At 41.3% G+C, this 13,572-nt stretch overlaps 1 protein-coding gene across 1 annotated transcript; it reads right to left on the bottom strand.

Moving 5' to 3' along the window:
• Positions 1–8,586: 8,586 nt before the first annotated feature.
• adra2db (adrenergic, alpha-2D-, receptor b) lies at positions 8,587–10,438 on the bottom strand. The gene has a single exon (XM_061726262.1). It carries the CDS (start codon positions 10,089–10,091, stop codon positions 8,811–8,813), a length of 1,281 nt encoding a protein of 426 aa, XP_061582246.1. The 5' UTR covers positions 10,092–10,438; the 3' UTR covers positions 8,587–8,810.
• Between the last annotated feature and the right edge of the window lie 3,134 nt (positions 10,439–13,572).

Here is a 13,572-nt window from a genome sequence, read left to right as displayed (position 1 = left end):
GGCAAATATATCCATTTATAATCCTTTACAGATGATTAAAACACAGTCTGTGCTCCAAACAGATTGAAATATCTAAATCAATCTACATGTGTATGTGTTAGAGAACTGATGCATATGGCTCAGAGTGTACATGATAAAAACCCCTCCTGGTTTGGAGTTTTGCAGCCTCTGTTTGGTTCCTATCTATGGGTATAATCACTTGCAGCACTTAGAGGCCTGCGGCAGAGATAAGCACTGGGATATATGCGCTCAACCCTCTGAAACTGAGGAAGAGCTGAAGATATATGTGGATTGCTGTTGGCAGAAAGTCACATGCAATATTGGTTCTCCCTTGGTTGCAACCTTAGTTACCAATTACTTATGCAGCCTTTGCCAAAACCAGAACTCTTTGATACTGGATAACACTGCAGACAACAGGGGTTTATTGAGATTTTATATCAAAATCATTTCGGCTTTACTTGGTTGTTGTTTAAAAAGAGATCCCAAATACTCTAATGTCACTACGTAATGTAGTAGCTGATGCCCCATATGTTCAGCGGTGGCACATCCTGATGGCATAATGGCATGGTCTGTATGTATCCTGTTTTTAGATTTCCAAGTTTGCATGGACCACAGATCATAGGTGTCCTGTAATGGATGGCGCAGCGGGGCTTGAAATGGACAGACATTACAGAGAGTGGAAGGTGAAAGTGCTTGTATGTTTACAGATGATGATAGGAATAGATGATAGCAAAAGAAGAGAAGAGGTGTGGTCCAGCAGGGCATATCATCATCCCAGTCATCTGCCTCACTGCGGGAATGACAGAAGCCCTCAGAGTGGCATCTTCCAGCTGAGATTGTGAGACATGCAGGACAGAATTCAACTGTTTTATTTAGATAGCAATTTCCAATATGATGAGATAAGACCAGGCATTTCCACAAAATAACTCTCACTGATATATAAAGGTGGTTAACAACCATGTTCGGGGCAGAGAGAATTGTCTTAGAAATATCAGTTTTCAATGTCAGTTTTATTAATTAAGAAAAAACAACATTTTATTCAAAAGATTGTAAGTTAACATGCCTATCCAATGAACCTGTGCAATGCTAAACCATTACCTAATCCTTTAGCTTTTACTGGACATTTGATTTTCAAAGCCTAACCTGGTGTTTTATGGTGTACTAATGCTAACCAGTTTTCTGAATCTAACCAAGTGCATTTCATATGAATGCATGAGAAAAGAACATTTTAAAAAGAGATGAAAGAGTCAGTTATGATAGCTGAGTCAGTATGGCAAGGCCCAGGTCCTTTGACCGCTACCCTAAACACATTGCACCTGACCTGAATGCCTCTTGCTGCTGCGGAGCACACAGGAGAGTAAACCCATGCACACTGATCAGACCCCATGGGTTAAGGCTCCATCACCAGGCACTTGCTAATGAGCCCATCCCTCAGGCCGGGCGCAGGATGAGGTCCCAGTACCCCTAGTCGAGAGACATTGACCTTTCGGTCTCTCACTATCATTAGAGTGAATGGAATTGAACTTTGCTGGCCCATTCCCCGGGGATCAATTTGCTTTGTGAGACCCTAGCAGAGGCAATTCCCCTGAACAAGACAGCTCCTAGGATCATTCATTGATGTGCTCCCGGAAGAGCTGGAAGATGTTGCTTGGAAAAAGGAGGTCTGAGCATCTCTGCTGAAGCTGCTGCCCTTGCGACTTGAACCAGGATAAGTAGAAGTTAAAGGAATGATGGGTGGAAATAAGATGGCCTCTCCACAGAGTGAAACTCTGATAGCCAAGGTAAAAAATGCGAACAAAAGAAAAGCCATGCATCCCCCCAGCTACCATTAATTGGTTGATTTTTTTACTTGATGAAGCTAATGGTCACATGTATTCATCCATTACTCTGTTTCCTCCTATTCATGCTCACAGCTGTCTGCTAGAGCGCAGGATGTGTTCAGATGAAAGGCAGGGGTGCACCAGTCCATTGTACATCACAGGTCCGTCACAGGGATACAGGTAAACATACAACTTTATACTGTTTGCAGTGTCGGATTCAGTCTCCTAAAAACACTTCAGGACATAAAGGGGAAAGGGATCAGTGCAGCAGCAATCGGTTTTCTGCTCACTGAGTCACAGTCAGCCCGTCACACTTCATTACATTATATTTAGCAGACACTTCTATCCAACGCAACCTACAACTGAGGGAAATAATCAAGCCCCAGCCAATATAATGAATTATAGAGTAAGACGGCAACAGGTGCCAGTTTAGGAATTAAAGCAAGGCAGTAAATAATGGGACATTTTACTGGGAATACCTACTAACAGTGTTTTTTCTTTACACAGTATGACAATATATGGGTCATTTTTCCATTGTAGATTGTGCTTTTGACACGTACCTTTTGTGGTCCTGTGTCAGACAAGGCCCAAAGTTAGCTCAACAAATGTTAAACAGAAACAAAGACACTACTGACCAGCATCTGGACAGAGAATCATCACCAGAAAAGGACCAAAACCTCATAAAAGGCACATTTCTTTATATATAAGCTACCAGGAGCATATCATATTTATAAATATGTGATTTTCAAAAAGACTGCTATCATCTGTTTCTGAGACAAACTTGTGACAAATAACCACATATCAATAACTGAGTACAACATACTCCCAAAGCCTTCTTTACTCTACTGTTTGATGTTTACCAAGATAGGATGTTAAAAGTTGTAGGTTCTTTGATGATGGTTACACTATTTTGGTTTTAGAGATCACTCAGGTGATCGAGTGGCTGTTAGATTATGTAATATGTGACTCTTAAGCCTGAATTATGGTTCTGCGTCAAACCAACGCAGAGCACACGCCATCGCCGTGACGCCGTCGTGAACACTTCGGACTTCGTCACTCCATTTCTCTGCGGTGCAGTACCCCCCATGACCGCTAATTCGCGATCTTTTCCTGAATGGTTTATCTGACTTTTTCCGGTCACAGTGAATCAAAGAGTTAAGGACAACTATTGTAAAAAAAAAAACAAAACAAAAAAAATCACACATACACGAAGAAAAGAGCACTGAAAGTTCACAACTGCTTCAAACCGGAAACCGGAAATGCGTTGCTACCAAGCGAACCAATCACAGCCCTCTCCGTCTGCATGTGGTCTGCGTCGCCTCGACGCGTAGTTACAATTTTTGGGAGGTGCCCTTCAGTGACGACATCAGTGACGGCGTGTGGTCTGCGTCGAGGCGTAGCACACGCCGTAGGCACGGCGTCGTTTTGACACAGAACCATAACTCAAGCTTTAATCTCCGATCAGTAATGTAGAATTAAAATATTACCTCAAGACTTGTAATGAGTCCTGTAATCTGAACAGTCCAGTGATCTTCTGACTCATGAAACATGTGGTCTGAAACCAGCTTTACCTGTATCAAAATTTGTATATATCATAACATTTAATGGAAAAATGCCATAACCAAGCTTATTAGTATTTGTCCTTTATTATTTAAACATGAATACATTTAGCTCCTCTGATTATAATGTCCTAGAAGCTTCAGGATGGTTACAAGTATTTCCAAATTGTTATTGAATTTGCATTAAAAAAAAATGTTTCTCAGGACAAGCATTTAAAACAATCATACATAAATCATACATAAATCATCAATGAATGAATAAGCTTAGCCATAAGAAAAACCTAAAGCACATTACCCATCCATCCATCTTCTATACCCACTTAATCCCGTGACAGGTCGCCAGTCTTTCCCAGGGCCACACATTCTGATGTTGGAACCATGTCCCAGTTTAGTAATATTAGTGCAAAAAGAGGCTGCAATCAGATAAAAAGTCATTATTGCACCACTAGAACTCAAAGTTGAAATGCTAGCTGGGGCTGGAAATGAAATAAAGAACTGTTTTTTCAGTGTGTGTGGCTCCCTGCTGTTCAAATACGTCTCCTGTTCTGTGCAGGCCAACCACAGCTGTGTATTGAGCATTTGATACAATGACTTCAGGACCGCCATTGAAGAATTGTAATAAGCAATCAAGATAGTCTCTGCTGATGTTGAACCTTCCAGTGAATCTGATTTTTGTCTTATTATTAAAAGAACCAGATGGCATATTTTCTTTGGCGGTACATGCTGTTTATATTTTAATCTTTCTCAGAGCCATAATTATAGCTTTCATGGCTCTGATTGCCTAGAAGTCTATGTTCAGAGGCTTTTACAGAGAAGATGCTCAGAATGACCTCTAGGCACTGAAAACTGAACAGAGAGGCTGCAGAGTCATTTGCACTTTAGCACTTTAAAGAATGTAAGCAAATTATGGGTTAACAGAGAAAGCATTTATTAAATGTTCTCCTTTAACAGCTTTCTTTTGCTTTATAGCCTTCTTAAGAGTTTTACAGACATACTTTTATCTCAACATTATGCAGCTCAAACTATGATGTCATTTATCACTCTGACTCAGTAATCTTCCAAGATAAAGTGAGCTACATGGGTTTATTTTTTCCTTCTAATTTATATATTTTTGTTCCATACTTCAGACTAAAAATAGTCCATAAAATCATATATTTATGAATGTATTTTAAAATATATATTTCTTTACTTATCTCTGAATTTGATGGCTGAGAAAGACGTTAAAGAAGCACCACCTGTGCCCAGCACAATAAAGGAAGATATAGATATCTGTTCTCAACCACTCAGTGACGGCTTTTGTAACAAGGTACTGAAACTTTTTGTGTTCGTAAATGTTATTTGATAAATGTGATGTGATTCTCCTCTTCAAGTGATAGTCAAGCGGTGCGCAGAAAACAAAGAACCCAGCAATCTGACTGTCAGCCTTGAATTAACACTCCACCTGTCTGTCTGACTTTGACACCTATCATTTCTTTGTTACAAGCTGACGGAGACAAGGATGGAGACCGTGAGTTGCAGCTCCACATTGATGTGACACCAGCTGATCTACACTAACGACAAAACTGGCGCTTCTTCTTCACGTGCTGGATCAACACAAGTTTTTGGTCTTGCTTGCTGTCAGTCTTTATCTTGTCTGAGATAATCTAGTTTGAGAAAAAGCAATTACCCGCAGGTGTGGCAGTGGCTGACGAAGGAAGAAACGTGGAGTATGAACTGCTTCTTTTATCATTCAGTCCTTGTCTTCTGTGCTGTAACTTGAAACATTTATTTCTTTTCTTGACTCTCCTCACTGCAAATAGCCTTGCTCACATTGCTGACCCTGTACTCCTCTTCTCCCACTAACAGGCTTGAGAAAAGCTTTTTCTTCATCATCTGTCCGGTTGCTGTCGCTGGGCCTTCAGATGAGAGTTTGGAGGTTGGGTGTTACTGAACCGCTGCCACTCCTCCAGACAGTCTCAAACTTCTTTTCTAGTGTCCAGTAAATGAAATCCTTTGTAGATAGAAGTGTAGGCTGCAAGCCTACACTTTATCAGAAAAGTGATTTTCAGAGCAAGGGCTGCGAAGAATCTTTTCTTCTGAGAGTGAAACAAACCGATAACAATATATTGGTGCGTGGTGAGGGCTCTGTTCTAGATAAAAACATGGAACAGACGCGTGTTTTTGTCAGAGGAGACGTGCATAGAGATGACACATTTCTGCTGCAGTGGAGCAACTGATTTGAAAAACAATTGAACTAGGAAGGGAGATTCCACAAGGGAGTGACACGTTTTGCTGAAAACTAATTATTGTTCTGTCAATAAGAAAATTACAAATGAGTGTTCAGATAAACATTTCAATCTTGGTGAATGAAATATAAATTGATGACAGTCTCCTCCAAAGGAATTAGGTTACAATGTCTGTATAATTATGCCTCAATTAGTTACAAACAAATAAACATCACTTCCTCCCTGTTAAAGATGATGAAGCTGAAGACAATGGTACTTGTAAAAGAGATTCGGCCTGGATGTTCCATTTGCTTCAAGAGTTTTTGAATCCCCTTTGAGATTAGGTTTCCTTCCTCACACCAGCTCAACGTCTGTCTCACTTTCTATATTTGTCCATAAATAAAACATGGCTGCACATCAAGAGGAAATGAAAATTGCAGCCACCTTAACTCCTTTTTTCCTTGATGATTTTTTTAACAAATCCCCTGTGACTATAAGCATACTTCTCAAAAATAACTTTGAAAATGTCTTTGCAAACATGACACCCCTCAGATGGTGTGATTATCTTTGGCATAGTGCCACTGAGCTGTAGGAGTGCTTTGAAGACATTCCTAGGAGGATATAAATAGTGTATTTTTCTTCGGCACCCCCATGTAGACAATAGGGTGATATGGAAGTGGACAGCACTCCTCTCACTAACCAGCAATTTCCCAGAGAAGCACAGGCCTTGTCCCCCGTGATTTATTTGACTGTCCACAGATTGGGTATGTATGGAAAACTATGCTGTCGGATTTATATATAACTGCATTTCACTCAAAAAACTCCCTTTTCATTAACTTCTCCACATCACTTTTTTATATCTTTCTCATATCAGCAGGAGATTTGTTCTAATATGAATTATTTCTGCAGCATTTGATTATTTTTAGCTAGAGAAAAGTTTAAAATAGTCATATTATCCTGTGATTAATGGAGCTGTATAAAGCTGATATTGATATTGACCCCTCACTTGGTCTCGTACATTTCCATTTGTCTCTTGTGTGCTTTGGTATATTACATTAAAAAAGCTGCTCTTACTGAAGCCATATTGGAAGGAGCTCCAACCACAGTTAATCCGAATTGCTAAATGGGAACAGTTCTACCAGTGATAGATGCAACATGGCTACTTATCTCAGTTACCACAAGCTACCGGTAGTTATTTTGTTATTTTAGTGTAGCTAATGTTAGTCTATGATGTTAACTAATGTTGCTACTTTTTTTGTTCAAATCTTTCCATCCATCCTTAGTTCATACATCACTAAATTAACATCTGAAACAAGCACTACTGGACCTGAAATGAGCTTGAGTGCCAGCTACTGCCAGCCTACACTGTTAGCAGCCTTTGGTCAGGGGCTGCCAAGGCCGACCCAGAGCCCTTTGCAGGAGCCTGTTAATAGTACAACAATCCATATTCTTTTTAAAATAACAATGATTATGCTGTCTTAGGTTAAAAGTCAAGTTCACCAAATTTGACACTATAGACCATAGAAATTTATATACCACTCATCTATGCACACATTTAATTTAATACGAACTTCAATTTTAATGTAATAGTAACTAGTGAGGTACATAAAAGAGGCTGGAGTAGCTCAGTTGGTAGAGCGTCTGTGATGGAAAATTTAGCCTTGGCCACTTGATTGAACCAAATCTGCTGAGAGCAGCAAAATATACCCTTGGCCCAACTAAATGTACAGACTGGTAGTCTGCTCAAAAAAGATCAACACGGACCATAAAAATGTTTTTGTTTACTCGAATCTTAAGAATTATCCTTTATGCCTTAAATCATATGCTTCCTTTGTTTCATTGTCATTCTGCATCAAGACACCTGATGTATGTTTTGACCCCTTTGCATTCAACTGTTTAATGTTTAATTAAATCTACTGAAATATAATATATAATATCTGAATCATCACTCAAGTCTTATTCTTGGTAACCTAGACCACTCAGTTTAAGTCCTGTTATTCAGGTGGAAAGAACATATTAAAGAGTGTTTAATAGGTTTTTCCACAACAGCGTCAACCTTTCCTTTGTGGGTGTACTTGCGGGGTTGTGTCATGATGGGTATCGGGCATAAAACCTGAGCTGATTTACTGTGGCATCCCCTCTGCTTTAAGATGACATGGTAGAAGGAAGTAAAGTACATAAAAATTCACTCCCAGTTCTGGGGTCATGGACATGAAACTTACCTATCAAGATCAGAACCATATACCAAACTGTAAGTATGTTTATTTCCGCTTCAGTTGGACATTTTAACAGGAAATCCATGAAAGTGGACCCCCTTTTGCAGCCAATCAGCCTCTAGTGGTCTTCTGATGAATTAAAATACTCTGTACTTCTGCAATGGCTTCAGCTATGAAAACCAGATGTTGCCCTTGAGGTGAAACCACGTTTTATTCATGACTTGTGGCCTCGTTTTAAATATTTACTGACAAAATATTGAGTTGCTGTGAAGAATGAAATGCATGATCTTAAGTTTACACATGCAGGTCTCAGTCTGGCCATAGTTCTTGTGAGAGGTGGTGTGAGATTAGACTATTACATAAGTTTGTTTGAAGGCTCACGAAAGGGAAAAAAAGGCAGCAGAGCTCAGTGCAAGGAAAGAGAGATGTCCGAATGTGAATTCCCTGTAATCATGGCTTTTCTTCAACCTGCAACATTCTACGCCTGGCAGTAAACCCCTCTTTGTATCTTGAAACTGCAGCATCAGGCATTGCTTCCTTATCATCAGGCTTATATGTGAAAGATGTTGGAGATTATCTTTTTATTTGTCTCAACACAAAGCAATCATTGTGAACCGGCTGCCAGCACTGGAATTAAGCTCCGTTTTTGCTACTTCACTTTAACTCTGAAAGCTATAGCTTTTTGCTTACATGCATGGGGATTAATCCAAAGCATGAACTTTATTTACAAATGTGCAGAATTTTGAGAACTTCATCTCAAATCTCAGGTGGTTTAAACAGACCCGAAGGTTTTGAGCTATACGCTGGACAAAAATATGGTTGTTGTGTTTTACTGTTCCTTGTGAAATTTATTCATTAACAATTAAATGCATACACAACACTGTATTATTTTCACAATGATAATAATTACATTAAACGATGAGGGAGGCAGAACATTGAGCAGCTGAGTTACAATAATACATTTCTAATCCAGTCCTTATGAGAAGGTGAGACAGAACAAAAAAAAAAAACTTATGTGCGTTTAGAAGTTCTGCATATGATTTTCTTAAAAGCTTTCCTGAAATCCCTATTGAAAATAGTGTAAATGATGGGGTTCACAGAGCTGTTGCAGTAGCCAATCCAAAAGAAAAGATTGAAAAGTGCACCGGGGATGTAGCAGCGGTCTCTGCAGATGGCATGGAGGCTGTAGGTAAAGAAGAAGGGGAACCAGCAGAGTACAAACACCCCCATCACCACCGCCAGCACGAAGGTGAAGCGCTTCTCCCGCATCTGGGCGACCTTGGTCTTGTTGGCCGCGGCCAGCTGCTGCCGCCCGGCCGGGTGTTTCTGCTCCGGGTAGGGCTGCGTCCCCCGGGCCGAGGCCCAGGACAGACGGCAGTTCTGCGGCGGGCAGCAGTCCGACCCCTCCACCTTCCTGCGCTTGCTGAAGCGATGATGGCGAGGTTTGGTATCCGAGGAGGAGCAGCAGCTCTCCTCCAGGTCAATGTCATCCAGCTCCCCTTGTCTCTGCTGGTGGTTTCCAGAGCTCTGGCTGCTGATGGGACTCTCCGCCTCGAAGCGGTCCTTCCGGACAAAACAAGTCTCTGACTGGGACGCTTGCCTCTCCAGGCCGTTTTTGGCCACGAACACGGTGGAGGAGCGCTGCTTGGCGACTTTGTATATCTTACAGTAAACCAGAATCATGATGAGACCCGGGGCGAAGAAGGACGCCAGGCAGGATGAGAGGATGTACCAGGTCTCGTCGGTTAGCAGGCATTCCCTCTCATCGTGTTTGGTCATGAGGAGAGGAGGGAAGGAGATGATAGCGGAGATGATCCACACCACGGCGATCATGGACTTGATGCGCTTCGGCGTGCGCTTCAGGTTGTAGCTGACCGCCTTGGTGACCGACCAGTAGCGATCCAGGCTGATGGCGCACAGGTGCACGATGGACGAGGTGCAGAACAACACGTCCAGAGCGAGATAAAAGGCGCACCAAGTACTTCCAAAGTACCAGTAACCCATGACTTCATTGACGAGAGAGAACGGGATCACTAAAGTGGCCACCAGGATGTCCGCCGATGCCAGGGAGACGAGGAACAGGTTCTGGGGCGCACGGAGAGCGCGGCTGGTGAGCACCGCCACGATCACCAACACGTTGCCGACAATGGTCACCGAAATAATGACGGTAACCACCAGGACGATGAGCGCAGTGGCCGCCTCGCTGTGCGGCAATAACGCCAGCGGTGCGTCGGTGCTGTTTTCATCACTGGAAACGTTTTCCACCGTGATATTTAACTGGGTCGAATCCATTTTGGTTGCAAATAGTCCGTTCGTATCATCTTTGTTATTTTGCACCTTCTTAAGTTTTCCAAAACAAGCCAAACTGTGCGCGCTGCGTTGCGTGTATTAAAGCATGGCTGCGCGTAAAATCCTCCAGTTCAAAAAGAGGGCCAGCCAGCCTGCAAAAAGAGATATCCTGAAACCGTATTCCCGTCATATAGATCTGTTGGCCAGCATATACATACTCTAAAAGAAGCGAGCTCACCGTCCACAGTGGCTTCGCGGACAGCGTCGTTCCTGTGATGTCACGTTGGCATGCGTAACGCTGCCCGGGCTGCGTTTTGGTGAAGCGCTCCTCTTTGGAGAGGAACGGGAGACGCGCGCCGCCCGTGGAATGAATGTCCTGACAGGAGAGACGTGACATGACTGCCAGGACCAGCCCATCTGGAGAGAGAGAGAGAGCGCGTAAAGCCTGAATTATGGTTCTGCGTTAAATCGACGCAGCCTTACGCCGTAGGGTACGCGGCGTCGCGCAACGTACGGTGTGCGTCTCCGCGTATCCTACGGCGTAGGCTCTGCGTTGGTGTAACGCGGGACCATAAATCAGCCTTCAGAGGTTTGTTTAGACTGTTGGATTCCGATTTTTAAGGAAATAGCTGTTTCTCTCCAGATACCTTTCAGGACATTTGATTTCATGCCCTCAAACTTTTCCTTTTCTTTTTTCTTATCGAGCTGTTGCCTGCAGTATGTGCTCACCGAGAAATTCTCGTTTGTACTGCAAATCATACCACAGTTCACAGGAATTAGAAATCATGGTACATGACCTTGTCTTCAGGATAATTATGTGCGTTCTTTGCTTCTTCTTTTAGTGTAACCTATTTTTATTTTCGTTTAGATTAGGCTACATGTTGCAGTTTATTTTGAAAAAGTTTATTCTGTTTTTTTTTTACTCCTTGTCTTTTATTCCCACACCTCTGTCGCGTTAGTCGTTACTCTCCTCAGTCATTACTGCAGGTTTACGGTTTTCTCTCTGCCAGATTCCATCACCGAAGATGCTGTTTCTGAGTTTCCCTTATTCCCCCCATCCTCACCTCTGTGCCTTCCAGGTTTTCGGTTTATATTTGGACTACTTTTTTATTGAATTCCCTCCCTCTCACCACTTTAAGTTTGTATATTATTTTAAACACCACCTGCCTCCTGTCAAATGTACGTCTGAAACTTTAACTACACACAGTCTTGAAATTAACATTTTGAATAAATATAAAGAATTCATAAATGTAATTGATTTCACTTAACATTTTTCACAATTCATGCATATTTTCTGCCATAGATATATGACCCTTTTTTTCAACCCTTGAACTCAACACCTCACAGTAGCTACTTGAAACTGATCATGAGAGCCCAGACAGAAGACACATTTGGGCTTAATCAGGGCTTCTTTTTGCACTTATGGCTTACTAGGCAATGGCAAGCACTGTGTCTCAAAGTGTGTAAACTGGGATAAGTAGGATGAACTTTATTTATAGATAATTGATATTTAGATGGATTAGCATCCTGCCAGCGTTATTTTCACATTATATGTACTTAATTTGTGTAGAACAGAGCTCTGCAGCCATTGAGAGTCATGGACGGATAAGTAGGAACAATGAAAAAGGATTGGTTTACTGTATATGATCTTTACTAGTCCAATTAAGCAGGAATACTATTCAAAGTAAAAAGGGCCTCGATTCAGTGATTTCAGCCTACGTTTGTCATGGTCAAACCCCCCCACCCCCCGAGGGAGGCTCCGACTTGTTTGTATGTACGCTCACTCTTCTATTATTCATAATCTGGAATTGTTCTATGTTGCCACGGTTAACTGAGTGTAAAACCTGTTGCTGAGGAGCCTGCATTTGTTTGCGCTTAAGGTTTTGTTATATAAGGTATGTGCAGCCGGGTCAGGCAGTCAGACATATAGCCATGGGATATTTACCAGGATACACAATGCCAATGATACAAAAGGATGAACACTTATTCCCCCGTGAGGCGTCACTGTGAAGTAAAAGATTGAAATACAAATGTCAGTGAGAAGACTGTCCTATAGATGTGCTTTGGGATTTAAAAAAAAAAAGATGAAGAAATTTGAAACAAATCTGTGAGGCCGGGATTTACATCCCAACTGAAGCAGCGTGGGTGAAACCCATTATATTGCATTTATCTGTCCATACGTTAGGCTCCTGAAGAAGACTTGCCGCAGTGAGATGAAACACAAAAGAGTTGCTGTGGATTTGACAGACGACTTGAGGAATCAGACATTCTCTGGAGCTTTTCTTTCTTTTCTCTTACTCGGCTTATACATAAAAATGACACAAAGGAAAAAATAAGGAGAAGAAAAAGAAAACAAAACAATAAAGGTCATCTGCAGGGTTACTGTCACTTTATATCAGTGGTATATAGACATCCCTTTAAGGCTCCACTGGGCTCTACCTGCTGCATAAAAGCACCAAAAACACTGCCCCTGGAAATGAGTGTCCTCTAACACACACACACACACACACACACACACACACACACACACACACACACACACACACACACACACACACACACACACACACACACACACACACACACACACACACACACACACACACACACACACAGTGCTGTACAAGCCGTATTCCCTCCCCTTTTTCAAAACATGACTTTATATAGTAGAAAAGCACACCAAGGATTGCAGATTGTGGTTAGGTGCTGATTCCTGTGAAAGTAACTTGTCTTGGCATGAACTGATGGTTTGGTGAAAGGATCATCATTGGGAATCAAATCACTAGTTACTATCTGACATCACTGATTACCTGTGTTTTCCCTGTGTGAGTGTGATATAAAGAAATATAAAAATGACATGCATATTATTCTTAAACAAGTAAAAACTGAAGAAACTATGAATGTCTTCAAACATCAGTGTAATACTCTAGGATTGGAGTAGTCTACAGAGAATCAGATGTGGATAGTGCATGCGGTAATTCTTGGATATATTTATTTCTCTGTAAAATACACACTGCCCCGGTGAAGAACATCGTATAAAGAAGAACACGATAAAAAGCCCACGGATTACTAAGGGCATAGTAAATGCTTGGAAAAAGAAAAACAAGCTCTATTAATTGTTAATTCAGTTGAAAACCAGGGAAGCAGAACTAATATATAAGATTATAGAAATAAATTAACAAACATAATACAAACTAGTAAAAAGCTATTATAATAGATTATTATATGAAAACAAAACTTGGGATATACTGAACAACTTAATTAGACAAGAATGTACCAAGGAGACATTGCCTGACTATTTCATTGACAAGAATGCTGCAAATCATAACATGGACAACATAGTGAACAGCTTTAATAATTACTTTGTAAATAATGACCTGGAGTTAGCTGCAAAGATCCCTGACCAGGGCATTGATCAATCTATTAAAACTATTAAAATTAATCCACATTCAATCTTCCTCTCAGCAATGAATGAACATGAGGT

This window comes from Cololabis saira, chromosome 7, assembly GCF_033807715.1.
Source record: "Cololabis saira isolate AMF1-May2022 chromosome 7, fColSai1.1, whole genome shotgun sequence".
Taxonomy (NCBI): Eukaryota; Metazoa; Chordata; class Actinopteri; order Beloniformes; family Belonidae; genus Cololabis; species Cololabis saira.
The sequence above is the reverse complement of the archived record's forward strand: the minus strand, read 5'-3'. Positions and strand labels throughout refer to the sequence as shown.

Excerpts from the sequence above, each read along its gene's own strand:
- adra2db (XM_061726262.1), bottom strand. The coding sequence starts at position 10,091 with ATGGATTCGACCCAGTTAAATATCACGGTGGAAAACGTTTCCAGTGAT.